Source organism: Mytilus edulis, chromosome 5, assembly GCF_963676685.1.
Source record: "Mytilus edulis chromosome 5, xbMytEdul2.2, whole genome shotgun sequence".
Taxonomy (NCBI): Eukaryota; Metazoa; Mollusca; class Bivalvia; order Mytilida; family Mytilidae; genus Mytilus; species Mytilus edulis.
Window position 1 is genome coordinate 93,052,430 of NC_092348.1, and position 23,937 is coordinate 93,076,366.

The window sequence follows — 23,937 nt, forward strand, 5'->3', positions numbered from 1 at the left end:
GTTGCCTTTAGGTGTGTTTTGATTTGTTTTTAATTTTGTGCTTGAAATTCCTTTGAAATATACACTTATATACAAGTGTGGACACAAATCAGTGTGGGTAGTATGTTTGGATGTTTGACAGTGTTTTCTGACAAAAAGAGTTCTCTGTTTCCTCCCCCCCCCCCTAGATTAGGGTTCAGACAACTTCTATGTTGAACTGATGTGTACAGTGATAGCCAATCTGTACCAAACATTGAAAATAACAATGTCTTTTATTTAAAATTGATTTTTAATGTGCAAGACTGTCATGGAGGAGATACTACTTCAGTGCCGACCTTCCATAGAGTACATTGCTTTTAATATCGAATCTACACATTGTATGTAAATATATATCGACACAATCATTTTGATAGAAATTTCATACAACTGTGAGTAATTTCTATGGAATTTTCGTGTTTGATTTTCCAACGATTTAATGTTGTTTTAGAACTAATATGAGAAATTTATACATAAAACAAAAAAAATCAAACGTTATAAACGATATTTTAAGAGTGTCACGTGATAAACTATAGTTCAAGACAATTCCCTTATAATTTAAACACTTAAAAGAAAAAGAAAAGAAAAAACACTATATTACTTTTAAAATTAGTAACGAATGATTAACGGAAACTTTTAAGTAAAAATGTTCAATAACAACAACTCTGTGGTTTTGATTATGTTTTATTTTATGATATATAACACGTGTACTATACTTGCTTTTAACTCTGTTTGACATAAAAAAAAAATATTTAAAAACTGAACAATAGGGGATCAACTGATTGTTGGATATATCAATATGATTTTAACATCGCGATGAGCGTGAGAAATTCATTTCTTTAATGAATACTTTAACGTGAAGACGTCATCAGCACTCTGAGAAACGCATATATATATATATATATATATAGCAATATATATTGAGTTATGTTCTGATTTATCAAATTAAAATCAATGTTAGTATCGATAAAAACAAAATTGGAAGTTTTCACTTCGGTCTTAAATTAATAACCTATAAAAATAAGTTTAATCAAGTGATCAATGAGTTTACATGGATCATATCTAGGTTTACGGTCTTTATAAATAACATCACCGTAAATGAATAAGATTTATACAGATGCTGCCAAACTTTCTTACAATTCATATGCATAGAAGAAACATTTTGCAAAATTTTTAATCAACTTAGTAACGAATTCTCCGACTTAATCGTACATAAACTAAGTTCATTGGAATCTAAAACGCAACTTCAAACACTGGCATAGCGAACAAGATGTGAAATATATATACCGTGAAAAGGGGAAAGAAAGAAATCATCGCCCTAAAAAGGGAAAATTAAAAATAGGAAACGAAAAATCGTCTCTTTTGTCGGATACTCTATCATAACGGTTTACCGTGTGAAACTGTCAGTCTGAAATATCCAAATCTTGACTGAAAACTGTTCCCACCAAGTGTATGTCTTTGTTGATTTAGTTAAAGTAAGTTCCCTTGTGAAATTTTTAACAAGAAAAATTATAGAAAATACTTGAATAATTACACCAAAAATATTATCAAGGTGTTGAAATTTAACAATTTAAATTCATTTTAACATTTATATTAGATGAGTTGTGATAAATTACAATACAGGAATTTATAAAATATTTAAAATTATTTTTTCATTACGTTCTTTGAAATCACTGATTACGAGTCGAAGCATTCAAATTTTTATGATGTCTGTTAAAATTCAATGATTATTTTCAACTTATTCCTCACGGCACTGAGTCGTCGTCAATAAAATCTAAAAAAGGAAACAAATCCCTGGAGCAAACATACTCGGTAAAATTACATTTTATTAAGAATGAAAACTACTCTGATATCATATTTATTTGTTATCGAACTAAGTTCATTAAAAATTTATCGAATAACAAAAAAAATAATCAAAAAATAATCATCTGTTTTTCCCTCAAGAGTATGATTAATGTATTATCTGTCACATGTGTATTGTTTCTTTATTAATTTTAAATTTCATTAATCGATGAATTATTCTTACCAAAACGTTCGCTTTAATATATTCACCGGCTCAAAACTATCACCATATTCTTTTTTATTGACAAGCATGCATTTGACTTGGTAACATAGTGTTCTGATTATGACGCACATCTGATGTTTTGACTATGCAAATGAGATTCCTTTTTATAAATTAAATTTGCAATAATGGAGCGAGCGGCTGAAATCAATAACCCCAAAAAAACACTTATTCTATTTAACCTACTTAAAATAGATTGATTGTTTGGCTAAATGTTCAGTGGCAAATATTTGCTATTGAAACACCAGAAACAAAAAAAACAACAACAACAAAAAAAAAACGTAAAGAAAAAGTAACCTGTCTGCTGCAGATTTTGATACTCATTACAAACTATATTGTAAACTATTAAAAATTACTTACAACTATTTTCCTAAAGCATGTAGTTTAAAGGTTTGATTGGCTTGCTTGCTTTGTTTTTATAACTGTTTGCTCATGCATTTTAATTAAGTTTTATAATTCTAATCAACAGATAGGTTGCGTTTCAGCGTGTATGATGTTATTGAATGCTTGAGCAAACATTTATACAAACAAAGCAAACAAGCCAACCAAACTTTTAAACTACATACGTTAGGAAAATAGCTGTAAAGATGAAATTTTAAACAGATTTCACACATGTTTTTACACAGAAAAAAAGTTTTGAATAAAATCTCTTCCATTATATACTGACTGAGTTTAAAATTAGTTCTTACTAGCCAAATAAAACCTGAGAAGAAAATAAAAATTACTTATTAAAAGAATCAAATTTTAAAACCATGCAGACAGGTTAGTTGTAAATTCACAGACAGTTTAAATGTAAATTTCTAGACAATCACAGTTTTTCTCAAATTTCGGCCGATAAGTGACCATAACATAGAAGTTGAAATGGGAAGAAATTGAAATTTACACAGCTCTAGACCAAAGATTATGTAAATTTTGTCATGAATAAACTTGATGACAGATTCTATTCATCTAGATTGTAAACGGCTGAACTAAGCTTTATGAGATCGGTCATTACTTGAAATTGATAACATAAAACATAAGCTAAAAAAACTTTTAAATCTTGGCTTTGGATTTTTAACAGCAGTTGGTGACTTTATTAACCACTGATTATAACATATATTGTGTTTTTGCTTGACTCAGTTTATGGTTGTTATTTGCACTTGAATTAAAAAAAAATGTACCCAATAATTTAGTTTTGGATGTATCACGTCTTCTGATTGGCTGACAGTGTTTTGTCTATCAGCTCATTAGACATATCATGTGTCTGTGACGTCACCAACGTTTGTTTTTTTTTACTGCTTACTGAAACATTGAATTTGGAATAACATTAGGCTACAACCTTTTTTTTATTGTCTATTCGAAATAACATACTAAATGTAGTGCACACATTTAAATAATCCGCTACGCGGGTTATTCGGTGTGCACCACATTTTTATGTTATTTCTTCATAGATCTTCATATACAGAAAAAATATTACGATCATTCCTAAAATTAATATAAATCTTTTCGACTCCGTAAAGGAAAGATCAGGAAACAATATTGAGGGGGGGGGGCCTCAATATTGGTATTGGAATAGTTATAATAATAAACAAAGTTGGATCTTTTCTATTCCGATGGAAGATGTGTATATACTGAAATTTTATAAGTGAGTCGAAATGATGATTTGTTGGGGTTAATTTTTTAGTCTTGATACCGCAAGAAGACCCCTTGAGCCCCTCAAAAAGAACAACAAGGTGTCTTCATTGTGAGGTTAACGTTCAGTACAATGACGTCAACACACATCTGACGTGTACACAACGGATCCTCCATTTCGCAAAATGAAGCTTTTAATGTTGTGGAGACAAGACAGAAAGTTTTAAATGATGTTGCTGTATTGATATTTTTTTCAAACATGACAAGTAAGTCACATGATACACTTATTTCACCCAAAACAAGAAGATTTGGTATACGCAAATCTCCACGTCTTTCAGAATTTGAGAATGTAAGAGGAAATTCTGAAAATCCGAAAAACGATGAAAAAGTTAGCAGCTACAATACCTCGTCAAATGGAGTAAATAACAGTTTTGTACATGACAACTCGTCCGATAACAACACATATGCAACAGAAGAAATTATTGATAAATGTTTAGCAAATGTCAATCATGACAACAAAATACATCGCCATGTCAAGGCGGAAAAAACACCATCGCCAAGACAAACAGTACGACGTAAAATATCTTTCGATGGTTCAGAAAATCTAGAAACAGTTCGAGATGATGAATTGATTTCAGATGAAGTGAAAGAAGCAGAAATACCAAGACGAAAAAAGTTACGCAGCGAAATGACAGATGATGAATTATGGGAGGGGTTCCCACAAAATATTCGGTTTAAAAGACTTACACCACAAAAATTTGCCCTTGGTAAAATCACAGCTGAACAAAACGGAAACGCAACAACCAATAATGAATTCGATTGTATAAATAAATCAGGAACACTCGATGAAATTGGGATAAAATCGAGCCTAGAAACATCAACGCCAGTGAAACCTAGAGCAATTATTAATATATTTGCTGATTTTCCTAAAGTTGTTCATGAAAATAACACGAGTTCTTTAATGAATCTTGACCTCAATTCGAGCCCAAAACGACACGTCCCACTTACTACACCAACTAAAAGAAGCGCTAGGTTACAAGAACGTCGGGAGAGTCCATCATTGAAGAAAGACAAAGACTTGTACACTGGTAATAATCAAACAAAACAGAAAAACCAAATTTATCCCAAAAAGGAGGTTCAAGAAGCTCATAAGGGCTATGTGATTCTAACCCCCGACACACAAAGTACAAACGATAACGAAGCAATGAAAATACTTTATAGAGATGTAATTTCAAAGGAACACCAAGAAAATAATTGTAAAACCGCTACCATGAAAAACAAAGTTGTTGAAAGTGAGACAGAGAGCATTTCATTACCTGAATTATTGCAGAAGTCTAAAGAGTACTGGAATACGGAGAAGGAAAACTTTGGAAATAACTTGGATTCATCTGTAAGCAGTAATGATAGTATTGAGGAATTAAACAATGAGATATACACTGGAACAGAGACTGGTTTTAGTTTTTCAAATGACAATAATAAAAATACAAACACAAAAGCTGACCATAATATGAACTCTTTTATAAACCCCCAATCAGATATAATTGCTTCTTCACATAATTTACAAGAAAAACATCCAGACAGGAAAGAAAAACCACAAATCTCAGTACAGTCTTCTTGTGAATCTTTAAGAACAGACAATCCAAAAACATCAAATGAAAGAGCTGCATTAAAATTAAGAATCCGGAAACTGAATGACGGTGCTGAGGTTGTATATTCTGGTAACAAAGACGATCATGCATATGTACTGAGTACGACAAGGAGCAACAAAGGCAGGCACACATCACATAAGAATGAAGCAAGGTCAAAACGGAAGAGGTTCCTATATAGCGACACGGGAGAGTCATCTGTGAAGAGAAGAAGTCATAGAGTAGCCAATGCTTCTACAGTTGGTAAAGGTCCCGGTATGGCAGAAATGGAAACCCCAGAGGAGTTGGAAAGGTATTATCAGAAAAACAGTGCTTTAAGATAATAGATCTATTTTTGTAACTAAAAAAAATTGGTGTTAGCTAGTGCCATCTCTTAAATTAGTGTCCAATGCTATATCGGTCTGTTGTCTGTTTGACATTACCATTGAATCTACTCTACAGTTCAATTCATCTGTGAAAATACCTGACTTTCTAAGCAGAAGTACATTTTAGAACCTTGAAATTAAAAAAAAAACCTTCACTTCGCGTCCCACTGCTTTGGCAATAAACATGGACTACTAATATGTTTTACATTGCCATTTTAGTAAGACATTGTCGGAAAATATGAAATGTATTTGTAGGAGCTTTAGAAGTAGAACGAAAAGGGAGGTTCGTCGAGTTTTCTCCTTTTTCCTAGCGAGTACAAATTAATTTTATTTTTCCGAAAATGTACATGTATATTTTGTTTTTATCCTGCAACCAACACCTCAGTGGCACCTTGAGCCTAAGTTGTTTAATTCTAAATCATTGTCCAAGATTGGTTTTTATTAATCGACAAATTTAAAACGCGGACCTCGAAGAGTGTTACCAAAAAAGAAATATTCATATTACCGCTTGCTCAACACAAGGAAGCGGGTGACTCTTTAAATTATTGCATAATTTCGATTCATTGAAGAATTTTTCCACATGAATATTTCGTTTAGTCTTGATTCATTTATATTTTTATAAATGAATGAAGATGTTGAGTATGAGAGCGCCAATGAACAGCAACCTCCTAAAACACCGAAAACCCAACTCGTGGGCACTTATTATAGATATGATATCCAACCAAAGACAGGTGCCAATACTGTTACAATAACACTTTATATAACAAACATCACCGAATAAAAAGAAAGTAATAAATAAATAAATTTCAGAGCATGTGAAAGATCTTTCATTTACACAAATTCCTCAATAAACAACTAAAACATGACATAGCCTGTTGATAGGACAACTACTAATGGGATTCCTGACTTGGGACAAGATTTACTTGATCCATTCGTTCTTTTTGCAAATGAAAATCAATGCGGTTTTTCAGAATAAAGACTGAACAGTGCAGTCCGTTAACAAAACCAGAGACAACGAAGAAAAAGAACGTTCCAGAAGATGAACAGTTATTAAAAAATAATCGAGTAGGAAAATACGCATGTATACTGTGGTCGAGGTTTGTATATTAAATAATCGAGTTGGAAAATACGCATGTATACTGTGGTCGAGGTTTGTATATTAAATATTCGAGTAGGAACATACGCATATATACTGTGGTCGAGGTTTGTATATTAAATATTCGAGTAGGAACATACGCATGTATACTGTAGTCGAGGTTTGTATATATTAAAAAATCGAGTAGGAAAATACGCATGTATACTGTGGTCGAGGTTTGTATATATTAAAAAATCGAGTAGGAAAATACGCATGTATACTGTGGTCGAGGTTTGTATATTAAATAATCGAGTAAGAAAATACGCATGTATACTGGAGTCGAGGTTTGTATATTAAATTCATAAGACACAAAAATATAAGTAATATAATTGAGAATTGAAATGGGGAATGTGTCAAAGAGCCAAGAACCCGACCGTAGAACAGACAACAGCAGAAGGTCACGAACAGGTCTTCAATGCAGCGAGGAATTCCCGCACACGGAGGCGTCCTTCAGCCGGCCCCTAAACAAATATATATACTAGTTCAGTGATAATGAACGCCATAACAAACTCCAAATTGTACTCAAGAAACTAAAATTTAAAATAATACAAGACTAACAAAGGCCAGAGGCTCCTGATTTTGGACAGGCGCAAAAATGCGGCGGGGTTATACATGTTTATCATTTATGAGATCTCAATCCTTCCCCCTATACCTCTAGCCAATGTAGAAAAGTAAACGCATAACAATACGCACATTAAATTTCAGTTCAAGAGAAGTCCGAGTCTGATGTCAGAAGATGTAACCAAAGAAAATAAACAAAATGACAATAATACATAAATTACAACAGACTTTTTACTAGCAGTTAACTGACATGCCAGCTCCAGACTTCAATTAAACTGATTGAAAGATTTTGTCTTCATCATATGAATATCAGGCACAATCCCTCCCGTTAGGGCTTTAGTATCATACCATCATAACATATATGAGAAGAACATCAGGAGCCTGTAATTCAGTGGTTGTCCTTTGTTTATGTTACAGTGTTACATATTTATTTTTCGTTCATTTTTTTACATAGATAAGGCCGTTAGTTTTCTCGTTTGAATTGTTTTATATTGTCTTTATGGGGCCTATTATAGCTGACTATGCGGTATGGGCTTTGCTCATTGTTGAAGGCCGTACGGTGACCTATAGTTGTTAATGTCTGTGTCATTTTGGTCTTTTGTGGATAGTTGTCTCATTGGCAATCATACCACATCTTCTTTTTTTATATAACCCGTGTCATGCTAACAACTGGTTTTTAAATAAACTGTGTTTAGCTCCGATGCAAAGATCCTATAGGTGAATCAATATTAAAGCCAAAATATGCAATCTTTAATGACCTGACAACAGTATCGTAAAGTCTCTATATTCCTTCTTAATAAGTCCTTTTAAAGGTTTTGTTAGCTTCTGAGGGGAATACTGACATTTTTGTGCTTTATAAAGAATATTTCCATAAAAAATTGGATGTGAAATACCTGAACGTATAAGAAGTCTGCATGTTGAGCTATATTTACGAATGATGTCCTTATACGTAACCGATGATAAAATTTAGTAAATGTTTTGACTAGTTTGTGATATCGAAAACTCTGGTGTAATAATTTTTTAGTAATACATAAATTTCTCTCGTTCAAATCTAAAACATTGTTGCATACACGAGCGAATTGTACAAGTTGAGACAGATCCTAACATGGAAATGTGTTCTGATATTCGTCGATTTTATTCTTATAAAAAAAATAAGATGTGCCATGTGGTAGGAGTGCAAATGAGACAACTCTCCACCAGAAACCGAATAACACAGAAGTTAACAACTATAGTATAGGTCACCAAAGGGCTTTCAACAATGAGCAAAGCCCATACCGCATAGTAAGCTACAAAAAGCCCCGAAATGACTATGTAAAACAATTCAAACAGCCAAAGTGCGTGATCATGTGCTTATAGTTTATAGTGCCTGTAAACAAAATATTGACACATGGTTTTTATTTACACCATATATTATAATGCGGTTCATTTTCAGTGAACACAGACGCCATTTTCAGCAGCTTCATACTGGTTCGTCTACAGAAGATGTTGACAATCTGATGCGTAAAGCTTGGGAAGATCTTGAAGACAGAGATAAATTAAGATACTTTAAAAGGGCCAAAAACGCAATGAAAGATGAAAATAAGCATTCAAATCAGTTTGCAACAGGTATATTGCATATTATAATTTAAACACAGTGCATGGCCATATAAAGTATTCCGGCGTCACCTACAACTGTTTCACATAAAAATACGTTTATTTCGCAATATTATTTTGAATGCATTTATTTTTGGATTCGCTGAACTTGTAAGACATTTGAAATCCTCTAAATTTATCGGTGTTGTGTCAGTAAAATATGCCCGCTAATTGCTTTCTTTTCATTTCATAATTTATTGCATACAGTTTAAAAGGCCATTTTGAAAAATCGTATAAAATGTTAGGTTTTTTTTAAGAAAAAAAAGAGTCATAAATTAATATTGACAATGTTTCAAAAGAAATTTTTGCATTTGCGCCTACTTCTACAAAATCCAATCTTTCATTTGCGCCAAAAAATAAACTACATTAGCGCATTTTACATGTTACATTATCATATAATCGAAAATGTTAAAACATTCATTGCTATACTCGTGAATTAATTAATTTTTTTTTAGAGTTTTCCTCTGGACAACATAGAAAGTTCATACTCATCTATAATATAAAACTCAGTCATCACTCAGGTTTAAAACTATATTGCGTTCCTATAAATTTGTTGTATCAAGATGGACATTTTCAATTCAGAGAAAAACCGGCCGTTATATTTTTCATTTTGGGGGCTGTTTGAAGTCGACTATACCGTGTTGTTTTTTTTCTTTTTTGAAGGCCACACGATTGCCTATAATTCATCCACTTATTTTGAACTTTGGTTAAAGAATTGTGTACATTTTAGTATGAAAAGTCTCTAATTCTTGTGTTGAACACATTTTATTATGAAAAGTCTCTTATTCTTATGTTGAACACATTTTAGTATGAAAAGTATCTAATTCTTGTGTTGAACACATTTTAGTATGAAAAGTCTCTAATTCTTGTGTTGAACACATTTTATTATGAAAAGTCTTCAATCCAGAACGTATCAGTGTATAGTGCTTTCATTGTGGTTATGATAACTGATCTAATCTAATTAAATACAAGTCTGAAATCAATCTTAAATAATTTTATTTTTTCCTCAAACAGACATCGGAGAAGAAGATAGACTTCCTTGTCCAGCTATGGTCAGGTTTCTGTCCCTTTCTTCATTAGAACAAGACGATGAACTAAAACGTTGGCTAAAATTCTTTTACGAAGTTTCGCCAAATGAGTATGCAAAATTAAAAACCTTAGAAAAGCCAAAGCAGAGGAAAGAGGAGCTTAAGTCTAATCAAAATAAAGACCCGCTTCAGTATTACAGAAGGATTCTGTACCAAAGCATTTTAGACTCAAAAGACAAAATTAAAGAGATATATGAACGCAAAAGGCAAAGACAACAAGAAATTCTGAAAGAATCTTTTGGTGCTATTGTAAAGCGACTCATTACAGGGAATTCAGCAGACGACGTGAAATTTTCACGAGATGTAGTTTCCAAAAAATTGGCAGAAGTTCTTTTTGATTTGCAATATCTTGAGAAAGAACGTCGAGTTGGTGTCTCTGGTGCTCCAGTTCAATCAGAAAGCTTTGAAAACTTGGTAAACAATTTGAAAGCAGACGATAGAACAGACAACAGTTCAATATGTGAACCGGCAATGGACGCAGAAAAGGGATATGAAAACGAGAAATGTGATGTTACTAATCTAGATGAGGTGAATGACAATGAAAACGATTTTTCACAGGAACTACTTGATAAGGTGAATAGTATTAATATATTATTATAAATGAACTGTACATGAGCAAATCCCGTAATTCTGTTCATAAATACAGATAAAAAGGTAAGGATATATGATTGCCAAGGAGACCAATATCAGATTACAAGGAAATGAACAACTACAGGTCACCGTATGGCTTTCGACATGGAGAAAAGACCCGTACCGACAGTGCGTACCGTATACTAAAATTTGAAAGGCCTTAGGCTGATACTACAAAAGTGAAACAATTTAAATAAAAATTAATAAAATATAGCGAAAACAATTATGACAGACGTTACCAGCGACAGCCCTTGGGACAGACACATAAATAAGACAGAGTAAAATTTATCGTGTTTCTAAGCCCTCGATCCTCCCCTAAAAAAAAATCTTGGACTTCAATATTTTTATTTTTCTTATTTTAAAAAGGTTGCTTTTATCTTGAAAATTTTCTTATATAAGAAAGACATTGTAAAATTGATAATGTGCCAAAGAGACAACATTTCGACCAAAAGAGAAGAAAACAGCCTAGGACCACCAATAGGTCTTTAACACCGAGAAAATCCCACACCCAGAGGCGTACTTCAGCTGGCCCCTAAACCCAAATATGTACTATATATCTGCATATAATCTTTATTGCGTTGATTTTAAATGAATTGATAATATTTTGAAATTATGTCAGTGGTTAAATAAAGCTACATATGTGGTTAAATAAAGCTACACATGTGGTTAAATAAAGCTACATATGTGGTTAAATAAAGCTACACATGTGGTTAAATAAAGCTACACATGTGTATATTTATTCATTTTATTTTGCAACTTCAAATATCAAAACGAGTTCTTTATTTCCAGATTGCAGATAAAGATTTGCCCCTTTTGGAAGTAGATTCTCTACAGGATGTTTTAGAACCAAGTCCGACGGAGCCAGATGACGAGGAGATGTTTTCAGATGAAATATTCGAACAGTTGTCTACAATATTTGAACAACACGCTAGAAAGGAATTGATAATAAACGACGAGAAAACTGAGATACGTAACCCTGCAAGCGTTCTCAACAACTGGGTTTTGGCTGATCAATTTAGGTCGCTGGCTAGAGGCTCGAATTACAATTCTATGTACTCTCTTATAGACAGAAAGCAATTGTTACCATTCCTTCATGCAAGAGAGAGGGCAAAGTGTTACATGGGCATTAATAAGCCACAAAGTATCTCACCTAACTCCTCAAAACCAAAAGCAGAACGCGAACGGTACCAGGCTAAAATCGATCGTTTAAATTTTCAAAAACAAACAGTAATACATACTCGCCCAACCGGCCAAGCTATACAAATGGTTGGGACTCCGAGATATAGACTACAAGTTCCACAGGTTAGACCAGCGATTCAAATGGCATCACCACACAGTCTTATACGTCGGGCAACACTGCCACAAACATTCGTCAAGTACACTTCACAACCTCTTGGTCGTTATCGTGTCTTCTCCGTTAGACAAACCAATTGATGATGTTTGCTATGCTCTAAGGAAAACTAACTGTTCATAAAACAAACATGTCTTTCTTAACCAAAAGTCTGTGATATTTCTCTATTTCTATTTTTAATATATATATATATACATGTACATGTAAATCTGTATAGTTAATATTTAACTGACATATTGAACTGTAATGTCGTAATGAGTTATTTTTAAGTACAACTAATTCGCTCTGAAGCCTCTATTCTTTCCATTGTAGAACGCTTCTGTTAGAAAAGTTCATTTTGCTTTATTTGTCAGATTATATAATAATGGATGTCAGAAGAGGGATGATATGATGAAAGTATACGATTTTCTGTAAAATGAAATAAATGGAAGGAAAAAATATTTATTTTTGTTTCTGGATAGATGTAAACATTTTCTAATTAATTAATGGTGAACAACATAAAAGAAAAATCTAAAAATATGTATCTATGGATAAAGTTTGCTCATGGCTTATCTTTTGAAACTTAAAAAAAATCACAATATTTATTTAGCTAGTTCATAAAATTGGAATGCACATTTCTTTTGAACTCAAATATGCTCACGTCATTTTTTCATTTTTTTCATACTTCTGATATCATGGTATATAGTATTGTTGACAAATAACATGAAGTAGAGTCTATTCTGACTTCGCTTGTTTATGCCCATCGCTGCATATTATAATATAATATTGTATAGCCGGTTCGTCCGTCTGTCTTAACTTTGTTGTTATCTATATATATATATGTAGTGTCTTCATTTTTTGTTGGGTCTCATTTCTATTAAAATGATTTTTTACTTATACGGAATTTGATGATAGTATTTATAATTTCTATATGGATGAAGTTTTTAATGGCATTATTTGTAAAGGAGAGACGAAAGATACCAAAGGGAAGTCAAATTCATAGATCGTAAATAAACTGACAACGCCATGGCTAAAAAAAACAACTTTTCAATATTTGAAAGGCCATCGTATACGACAGTCCTTCAACAATGGGCAAAACCCATATCACGTAGTGATTTTTGCGCATGCATTGCTGGAAATTTACTGTGTGCATGTCTTACCTGTAATTCCATGTGATAACACATTGATCATGTTGATTGCGATATCTAAATTATCTAAATTATTTTTAATCGAGCATGCCGATGAGAGCGGACGTGAAAATTTTTGCAGAGACAATCCATCAACATCATTTAAATTGTTTTTTCAAATTGATTTCATGGATAAATATTATTATCCTTACATCGTATATTTTATGATTTGGATTATATTTTTTAGTTGAGAAAGGTTTCTGCAGATATTTTCAGGTTTGTTTGAGACCTGTAGTTAGATGGGATCAATTAGTAGTTTCCATGTGGGAAACTATCAGACCAATCTATTTGATGTCTGAGGGTTTTAGCTGTTCCCCTAATGGATCGGTAGTTTCTTTCCGAGATCCTTTATCATAGGATTTTCGGTTTTCCTCTACCAGGAATACAGTTGGGCATTTAGCGGTATCGGTTTGGATTCCAAGTATGTTCTCTCCGGTTTCCCGTTCGTTGTCTAGGCATTTGTGCGGCATCCGGGGTGACCTTATCCTTTATTTTGTATATAATGTTTTTTTTATATTATGCATTTTTTTATATTTTTGAGGATGAGCGAGTGGGTGTGTTCTTATGCTTTATTACATTGTACTTATTGTTTTGGGGAAGGTTAACTTTCTGGTAGTAAGACCCGTCATGGCCAGGCTGGGAGACTGGATGGGCAAATGCTCACATTAAATCTGTACCGATACAGTGTGTTAAATGTCTTCCTTTTTACACCATAACCCATGGTGGTGCTCCTACTAAAGGAGGGAGATACGGAACATACATACATTATCATGACTGCACTTTTATTTTTTGCGATTATGTCATCATTGATTTCTGATGTCGAGTGCAGTTTAAAACCAATCTTTTCTTGACACGGGATTAAACAGCAGAGTCCAGATTGACGATTTTTTTTCCTTCTTTCATAATTTAAAAAAAACTCAAAGAAAATGATGGTTTGCCGCGGCAAACGGTTTGGCTTGCAAAATAGTTCATAAATTTGTTTTTCTTTTTAAATGTAAGTAGTGATCATTGCAGTTAACATTCATACACATGTTCTCTATGATAATTCATCCTGAAAACATATCGCAGTATGGATATGTTGAAAACTCTTATGATGTTTAGGAAGCGGTTAGTTGTGTCTGTGTCCTATAAAACCGATTAAGGAATGAAAATCTATGCATTGCCATGTTTTTGGTAAGATCCACATTTTGAGGTTTGGTGTCGGACTGCTCTTCAATGTTATCATTTGAACAGTACTTATGTTTTTCTGTTTAATTTTCGAAAATAACACCGGCCGGTATATTCACGTCTCCATTTGCCAGTATTGCTGACATCAAAAATGTGAATATGACTGGGCGGAACAAATAACGATAACAATGAAACTATCATAACTGTATTAACAAATGATTAATGTTTTGAACCTTTAAATGCAGTATTGATAACTGTGATAGTATCTTTAAATACGGCGGATCACATAACTTACTTTCAGAATCTGCAAAAAGATGTCACCGAGATTGTCATGGTTTATCCGTCGTCTATCAACTATGCAATGCCAATGACAATTCATCATGTCAAAACAAGTACTAACTACAGAGGTGGTGATGCCTTTGGGGATACAACCTCAAGGAGCAGTAGCATCGACTCTGGTTGTAAACAAAGCATCAAAGATTCAAAGCTTATAATTTGTACGCAAGACGCGCTTTTCTTTCTACAAAAGACTCATCAGTGATCCTAAGGAAAAGTGTGTTATCTAAGCTGTATTTGGCAAAACGTTCGGAATTTTGGGTCCTCAATGTTAAAAAATTTCTCACTTTTCCTTTGGATCGAAAATCTTTAATATTTCGAACATTTTTAAGTTTTCCTTTGAAATTATTGAAAATCACCCTTTTGTGGAAAAAACGCGCATCCGACGCACAAAATAAATAACAATAATAGTTCCGAATATTTTTTTTTACCTCAGTGCAGTCAGTGGTCTTTTGGCATTGTAATTGTTCAAGCATTACAGGACAAGTCTGTGTTTAATAAGTCTTTTACATCATGATTATTTCAAAATTCTTACATCTACACTGGTCATTTGGTCCAGATACTAATGACATTTTACTGGGCCAAACCATTTATTACTGGACATTGCCACGTGTATAACGGTTCTTTGGAATGATTGAATTATAAGCTTGGTATATTTGAATTGATGACGTTTTTCAAAATCATAAAACTTACAACAGAATCAAAACAGCTTCAAATTGACTTTTAAAATCTTATTGTATTGGTACCTTTGCTATATATATACTCAATTTGTCGTAAAGCAAAGAATTATACATTGCAAACTGTTTTTGAAATTGCAATACTAACTGCACATGTATTAAATAAAATTGAGAATGGAAATGGGGAATATGTCAAAGAGACAACAACCCAACCAAAGAACAGATAACAGCCGAAGGCCACCAATAGGTCTATTGGTCACTGTTTCTTTGATAATTTTATTTACTAAAAAGTAAAATCACAAAAATACAAAACCTCGAGGAAAATTCAAAAACGAAAATTCCTTATCAAATGGCAAAATCAAAACTCAACAAATACTTGAACTGTCATATTCCTGATTGGTACAGGCTTTTTCTTATGTAGAAAATGGTGGATTGAATCTGGTTTTATAGCTAGCTAAGCCTCTCACTTGTATGACAGTCGCATCAAATTCCAGTACTATATTGAAAACGATGCGTGAACAAAACAAACAGACATAAAAGGCAAAAATGCCGAAAATAGGGATACAGCATTATGTTATCATCCAAATCACGATAAAAACAAACAAATATGTAACAAAGAAGCCCAAAAAGGTATATATCAAATTTAACAACCTAATTCATTGCCTTTTTATTATACGATTTTATTTATCTATATTAAATCAACCCATAAAGAATTGAAAGATTTCAAGTACCGGGACCAAGTCCTTACCCTGACAGGTACATGGAATTAGGCTAACATTTACTCTGAAATAGAATCGCGCGTTTGACGTAAATCAGTTGATCGGCATAAAAACGTCACACAGGTAGATATAAAATATTTTGTCGTTCAAAGTATGAACAGAATATAGTCTATAGTTCTAATACTTAGAGTTAAAGCTATCATGTGAACATCATCAAACTCCTTTATGAATGGAATGATTGTCGTCTTCTCATTTTTCAAATGTTGCCATAGCTGTATGACAGATATGAATCAAAGGAGATTAGTTGAGAGCGATTTTTTTCTATTGGGTTTTGTTTAAATTTGCAAATTAATAATTATACATGAAATAAATACTGTTGTGTTTAGACAAGACAGCATTGCGTTGTGTTCTATATTATCAACCTTTATTACTATTTTCAAATAGTCAATACTGAACACCGCATGTACATTATTATATAAATAGTAAAGAGAAAACCGGTCCTACTAAAAAGCGCCCGGGAGCGCCCGGGAAAAGAAAAAGCGCCCGAAGAAGGAAAATTAGCGCCCGGAGAAGAAAATTAGCGCCCGGGAGAAGAAAATAATAATATTTTATAACAATATTTTTTTCCCTTAAAAAATAACTAATCATTGCTTGTTTTGTCCTTAATATAAATGGGGATATGTACGATGCTACATCTAAAGTGTTGTTGTACTTTTACATTTTAGATTTCAAAATTGTATACTAAAGTATGTAAATAAACATAACTAAGAGTATATAGAAGAATCATGGAAGACATTGTCCTCGATCAAAATGTATATTTTGTTACTAAAAATAATCGGTGCCTGAGGTCTAATATTTTCGCAACGGCATGGTGAACACTTTTTTTTATACAGATGCTGAGATAGATTTATTATATCTTTTTATAAAACTAAAACTGTTTCAATGGCTATGGTTATCAGGGTTTTAATGCTTAGACTTAAATTTAAACCAAACGTCTGCTTTTTACCCCCTTGTTTTAACTACGGTACATATCGTTTTTGAAAAACATGTCTTTTGATGTCTTACATGTTATAAATCTTCCGCATTAAATGTGATCCATTATTATCAGTCTTTCGAAATAGTATTCATATATTATTGTTAAAATTGAAATATTGATACTTGTTTTTGTGCTTTATTACAAACGTATATATTATCTGAATTGGCAAATTACTTGTTTAAAATAAAAAAATAAAATCAATTTTCATAACTTAACAAAGGTGTCGCATGCCAATGAAATATAAATATATTTTCCACGGTCGCTTTTTCTGTTCCCCGGGCGCTATATTTTCTTCTCCGGGCGCTTTTTCTTCACCCGGGGGCTCCCGGGCGCATTTTAGTAGGAGAAAACTGTCCGTATAAGTATCTAGGTGTTCTGCATTCTTTAATATAATACTTTACACAAATACTACTTTGTGCATCTTCAAGCTCACCTAACCGAAAAGGTTATGTGAAATATAGTCTAGACATTCAAATCTTCTGAAAAAAAACCACTTTCCTGCTTCAGCAGCTGGAACCAAAGTTAGCAGGAATCTTCATTGTTGATGTTACAAGTGTTATATCTGGCCCAACTCAGCTATCACAGCTAGATTTTTGTAGTTCTTTCGTTGACACCAAGTCTTTCTTTATGGAAGTTTCTAAGGAGTTGTTCCTTATACATCATTGGCTTTAAAATATTAGGCTTTGGTTGTTCCTGACGAAGGTAAATCAGGAAAAGGGCATCGGACACTAAATAAAAAATGACCATTTGAGTAAAACACAATGAAACCATATGAGAAAAACATATATACAGCTCATCTCAAACATTAAAATTAATGCATGCACACATACCTTGTAATCCTGGTCAATTAATATTGGAGTAAAACGAGTATGTCACATCCGGGGAAGTACTCACGACCTCATAGGCTATACAGTAGATGAGTAAAACGAGTGTGTCACGTCCCCGGAAGTACTCACGACCTCATTGTTGGCAGGCTATACAGTAGATGAGTAAAACGAGTGTGTCACGTCCCCGGAAGTACTCACGACCTCATTGTTGGCAGGCTATACAGTAGATGAGTATTTAAAACGAGTGTGTCATACCGGGGAAGTACTCACGACCTCATTGTTGGCAGGCTATTCAGTAGATGAACTACTTATTCTGCTCGGTCTATATCTGTAGGCACCGTATTGTAGGAATCAACCTTAATTGAGATGTCTGATGTTCTGGATGGAATCTGGATCAATGGAACAATCGATACGAAAAATCAAAAAATCTCTCTGATATATTACAATGGGAACGAGAAACGAGAGTAACCACAACATGATATGTAACTTCATTATAAAAGACAAGGTTCACTTATTGTACAAAATGGCCTAAAATATCAACTTAATAAAAGGGCCTTTTTCAAAAAATGTGGATTTTCTTGTACAATCAATATTTCTAAAAAAGTGTAAATATTTTTATCCAATTTTTAGATACACCATTTAGTTTTTGGTGTGTGTAACAAGTTCCAGCAAATTCAATATGAAATTTAGCTACAGAAATTGCTTCCAGTGGGTTTCAAAGGGTCCAAAAAACCCAAAATTGCTTGTACGAAATTGAAAAACTAGTCTTTTTTAAATCCTGGTTTTAATACCCAGCGGAAATTATTATTTTTCTTTTGTTATTATAAATATATAGGTATCACTGCAGGTATGTATACACAAATACAGGGAATTATTAGATTTTATTAGCATTTTTTTTTACTTTTCATTTCGTACTTAAAAAAATGTCATCTACATAACACAAATGAAATAATGTTGCCAATAAACAACTGATTATATCCCTTGTAACTAAGGAAATGTTCTCTACTTACTCTTCATCCTCTGATGACGTGCTTAAAGTTACAGGATGACATCATTTATTCATTTCATTATAGATTAGTTTTGGTGAGTACAAATTACTCCGTAATTTTATTCTATGTCAACTTTGTAACGGCAAAAACATTGATAAATTTTGGCATAAATATTTTTTTTTACATAAATCATTCAAAGTCTATAATACTGACTCTAATTCAATAAAACCCATTTATCTGGTAGTATTAGGGTCAAGAAAAACATCCAAAAACCACAAATAGGTCAACTACATAACGGTCAACTACATAACGCAGTGAATCGTTATGTAGTTGACAAAAAGCGTTATGTAGTTGACAATGATGAATTAAATTCACTTTAAAATATGTTTCTAAAAAGTGTTATTTTAACCATGTTAACTGTTTTGAAAAGAGTGTGATGATTTTTATGGAAATATATATCAAGCAAAATGTAAATATTATTAAAAAAAAATTAGGGACCGAAACTAAATCCGTTATGTAGTTGACATATGTCCCATACTTGTTTCTATGTTATTTTTTTAAATATTTTTGTAGTAGCATTTAAGATTGCATATTTTTATTTCAGGTTGTATTGTTGTTAAACTATTCAATTTCATATATTAAAGTTGAAAATTGAATATTATTTTTTTTGTTATTTCACAACTGAAATATCCACATTTTTTGAAAATGACCCAAAAAACAAAACCACCATAAAGGTCACAATTTGGTTCATAAATGGGTCTATTTCAAAAGCCTTAATTCTAAATAAATCAGTTCTTTTCATAAAAGTACATAATATTCTCCAAAGAAGGCCCATTTTTGACATTATGTCAAAATATGATGATTTTGTGCAATTTTCATACCTTCAAGCTTTAGGAAAAATTAAGCCGCCACCTACGATCCAAAATATTTTGTAACCAAAAGTGTCCAAATTTTGATTTAGAATTCATTATTATAAAAACTTTGATGGATCTTGGATGGAGGCCAAGAATTATTATGCTAATAACAATTAACAATATGGAAAAAAATGCCAATAAAATGTATTTTATGTCTTTCTATATAAAATTGAGAATGACTTGTTGGACAAATCACATGTCGCACATTATTATGTATTAACTAGATATAAATCTTTCGTAGAGTTGTCACTGGTTCAGACATACCTGTTCTGTATCAGTATCAATTAGAAAGTCACATCCTTAATTGTAAAAAAATCATTCTGTCATTATATCATTATGTGGAAATATTTCATTGTAATCGGCTCAGCTAAAGACTGGACATCTGCGGTGCTGTTGAAAACAATTGTAAAAAAACCTGGTTAAATGTCATTTGATCTGATGTTTTATTAGAGGTTTAATCCACTATCTTCTATATCAGGAAATTTCTGCTCACAACCAGGAATATGACAGTTGTGTTCCATTCCATTGATGTATTTGGGCTTTTGGTTTTACCATTGTAGGGATCCTCATTAATTGAGATGTCTGATGTTCTGGATGGAATCTGGATCAATGGAACAATCGATACGAAAAATCAAAAAATCTCTCTGATATATTACAATGGGAACGAGTGACGAGAGTATCCACAACATGATATGTAAATGCAATATACCTTGTCAGTGATATTTTCCTTATGCCTTATTTTATTTTATTTTAAATAAAGTAGGCGGTTCTTGATAATCAAGATGTTGTTATGAAATTTTTGCCGATATCCTGCATGTTTGACCTAATTCCTAAAACTAGTATCGAAGTGTTTGCAAAATTGAGATAACCAATTATATTGAGCCATGGCTCATTTATTTTCCTACTTTATATAGTCTTTGATGGACTATTTTGTATAATCATAACCCTCATATAACTGGCATTACTAAGTAAAATTCTTACCTTGAAGCGACAAGATGGTGGTCCAATTTCAATCGCCGACACCCTGCGTGATGACGTAGATTCCCCCCTTGATATATAGTATGTATTCGTATTTAAAATTAAATACAAAACGTAACGTGTATGATAAACTGATAAACAAAATATCAAGAAATTAAGGATGACTAAATGCATGCACAAGAAGAAACTCACCTTTCTATCGATACATTTGAATGATTTAATGAATAAACACTTTTTTAAAAACTGTTTGTGTCTATTTACATAGATATAGGAGGATGCGGTGTGAGTGCTAATGAGACAACTCCCCATCCAAATAACAATTTATAAAAGTAAACCATGATAGGTCAATGTACGGCCTTCAATACGGAGCCCCTGAACAACAAGCTATAAAGGTCCCCAAAATTACTAGTGTAAAACCATCTAAACGGGAAAACCAACGGTCTATAAATATTTACAATATATAATTTACGTTCGTTTTTCAACCGAGAGTAGCAAAACCTAATGAAGTATATCGTTGGAGTTTATAAACTACATTTAATCATCCCCTGTACCATGATTGGCCATCTCCTTTTTTTCTTAACAAAGCATGGTTGGTTACATGTTATGAATTTACTTACAATTTCGGGAGTTTTTTTTTTTTGAAGTAAACGGAATCAGAAAAAAAATCGCTTTCCTATGTCGAATACATAAAACTTGGAAAAGAATATGAAGTGTTTCTAGAAAAGTACGGTTTCATTTTTCAAGTACAACGTTAATTCATCGAGTCCATTGAGTAAAAGAAAATGCAGGATAAGCAAGGGGGAGGAATAAATGAAAAAATATGTGAATTGAGTTTTTTTTTTATCCTACATTGAACTTTTGATGTCGTCCCTTGATCTAGAGGAGACATTTAAATTGAATATTTAGATGTGAAAACTGATAATAGATTTAAAAGTTTAAACTTTACTACCAATTGCAGAAAACTATAAAACCAATGAATTTCACATGCACATTTATAAAAGCTAGAATTGTGATTGGAATCATGTATGAGAATATGTCGATGGAAGCTTTAAACGACCTTGACCAGATAGGGCCGTAACTAGCCTCTTTTAATAGTGAGGCACAATTTTGGGCGAGGGGTCTGGGGGCCGCTTAAGGCCCCCAGAAGCTCTGAGAAAAATAACGCAAAACCGTGCATTCTGAGCGTTTCCCAGAATCTTTCTTGCATTAATTTTTAGATATTTTTTTCGACAATCAGGTACCAAAGCAAAAACAAAGATTCATTGTAATTTAAGACTTTTAGGTATTAGAGACAACATTAAAAGACCGATATGTAGGATAAAGCAAAAATCGTAGTTCTCATAATTATTAATACCGTATCTGTCTGTTTGTTCTTGTTTTGTATTGTAATTAGACTTTGGAGATTTTTTTATGACTAGATTTAAATATAGTGACATTGCAGTATTATACTTTAAGTACTAGTACTGCTTAATTCCACACTAGGGACCATCTTCACCTTGTTTTACGATCTTTTACGGTATTAATGATTCTTTAAAAGTATTGTTGAAGACCATCCGGCAACTATAAGTCCGTTTGACTTCTATAAATCTTCAAAAAATAATTCTTAAAAATTCATTTTTAAAGATAAATATTTTTTTTCTTCATGTATGTTAATGTATGATATATACGAACTCTGACTATGAATATCATAATTTTAAACCTATAATCAAGAAAGTTACTCATTAGGTCTCTATGTTACTTCAATTTATTTTAATATGAAATACTCAATGGAGTACGTATGAGTAGTGTAACAGCCTTCCATTCAAAACAAAAACATTAGACATGTGCTCTAAACCTGTTTTATTGTACCATGTGACTTTACTCATTTAAATAACTCTGGTCATGTGATTACTGAGCTTTCTGTATTCAATGAGAAATACAAAAGCATGCACACATGACCAGAGTTATCTAAATGAGTACAGTCACATGGTACAATGAAACAGGTTTAGAGCACATGTCTAATGTTTTTGTTTTGAATGGAAGGCTGTTACACTACTCATACGTACTCCATTGAGTATTTTATATTAAAATAAATTGAAGTAACATAGAGACCTAATGAGTAACTTTCTTGATTATAGGTTTAAAATTATGATATTCATAGTCAGAGTTCGTATATATCATACATTAACATACATGAAGAAAAAAAATATTTATCTTTAATAATGAATTTTTAAGAATTATTTTTTGAAGATTTATAGAAGTCAAACGGACTATATCAAGATGAAGAGCAGAATACAAACTTTGACCATTGATCATTTGTATTTTTTCTATGCATTGACTTTGTGTGCGATTATGTCCCCATACTCCTTTATTATCTGTTAAAGGTTCTCAACACGACTTAATGCAAGTTTAACCTTTCAATGTAAAAGGTCATATATGGCAATACCTTGTTTTTTCTTCAAATTATTTGATACCGGGAAATATGTGACCTTACTTTGATTCAAACCATGTCAGCTATCTAGTTTTATTTACAATAAAACAAACTGTTTTGTATTCTTTGATATAAACTCTGAAAACTAAATTGAAACTAGAAACATGAATAACGAAAAACATCCAGGGGATACACCAGAGATTGAAGAGAACGTCTTGCTTCTTGCAAGACACTTTCCGCGAATTTGATATGAGAACAACCTTTTGTAATTTTTTTTTTGAAATTTTTTACATGAGGCATTTGCCTCAATGTAGTTACGGCCCTACCAGATACGTGAATATTAATCAGTCCTTTCAACGTTATAGTATGTGTGTTCTATTTTCGAAAGTGTGAGGTCGAAGGTTTGAATTGACCAATGGAAACGATCGTTCCTTAGAGAGTTAATCTAATAAAGTTTGTTTGACTGATTACGTCGCACTACCTTTCGCTAAGCTAAGCCGCATATGAGTGTAAAACCAGGTTTAATCCACCATTTTCTTCTCGTGCAATGACAGGAATATGACAGTTGTTATCACAGACACTTGTCTCAGAATCCCCCCTTTATATACCTTATATAACATTA

General features: G+C 32.5%; 2 protein-coding genes across 2 annotated transcripts in view; one reads left to right on the top strand and one right to left on the bottom strand.

Annotated features, from left to right (window-relative positions):
• Nucleotides 1-23,937, bottom strand: part of LOC139525559 (tRNA-dihydrouridine(20) synthase [NAD(P)+]-like) — a 627,966-nt gene that overhangs the window by 504,933 nt on the left and 99,096 nt on the right. The gene's annotated exons all lie outside the window — the stretch shown is intronic.
• LOC139524832 (titin homolog) lies at nt 3,834-12,972 on the top strand. The gene is made up of 5 exons (XM_071319937.1): nt 3,834-5,626; nt 6,671-6,796; nt 8,828-9,000; nt 10,042-10,688; nt 11,535-12,972. The coding sequence occupies exons 1-5, from the start codon at nt 3,948-3,950 to the stop codon at nt 12,177-12,179; spliced, it is 3,270 nt and encodes a 1,089-aa protein (XP_071176038.1). The 5' UTR covers nt 3,834-3,947; the 3' UTR covers nt 12,180-12,972.

Bases quoted from the DNA above. Each gene is read 5' to 3' on its own strand.
- LOC139524832 (XM_071319937.1), top strand. From the start codon at position 3,948: ATGACAAGTAAGTCACATGATACACTTATTTCACCCAAAACAAGAAGA. The intron at 5,627-6,670 runs GTATTATCAGAA...GCGGTTTTTCAG, and splicing joins ACCCCAGAGGAGTTGGAAAG to AATAAAGACTGAACAGTGCA. The intron at 6,797-8,827 runs GTTTGTATATTA...GTTCATTTTCAG, and splicing joins GCATGTATACTGTGGTCGAG to TGAACACAGACGCCATTTTC.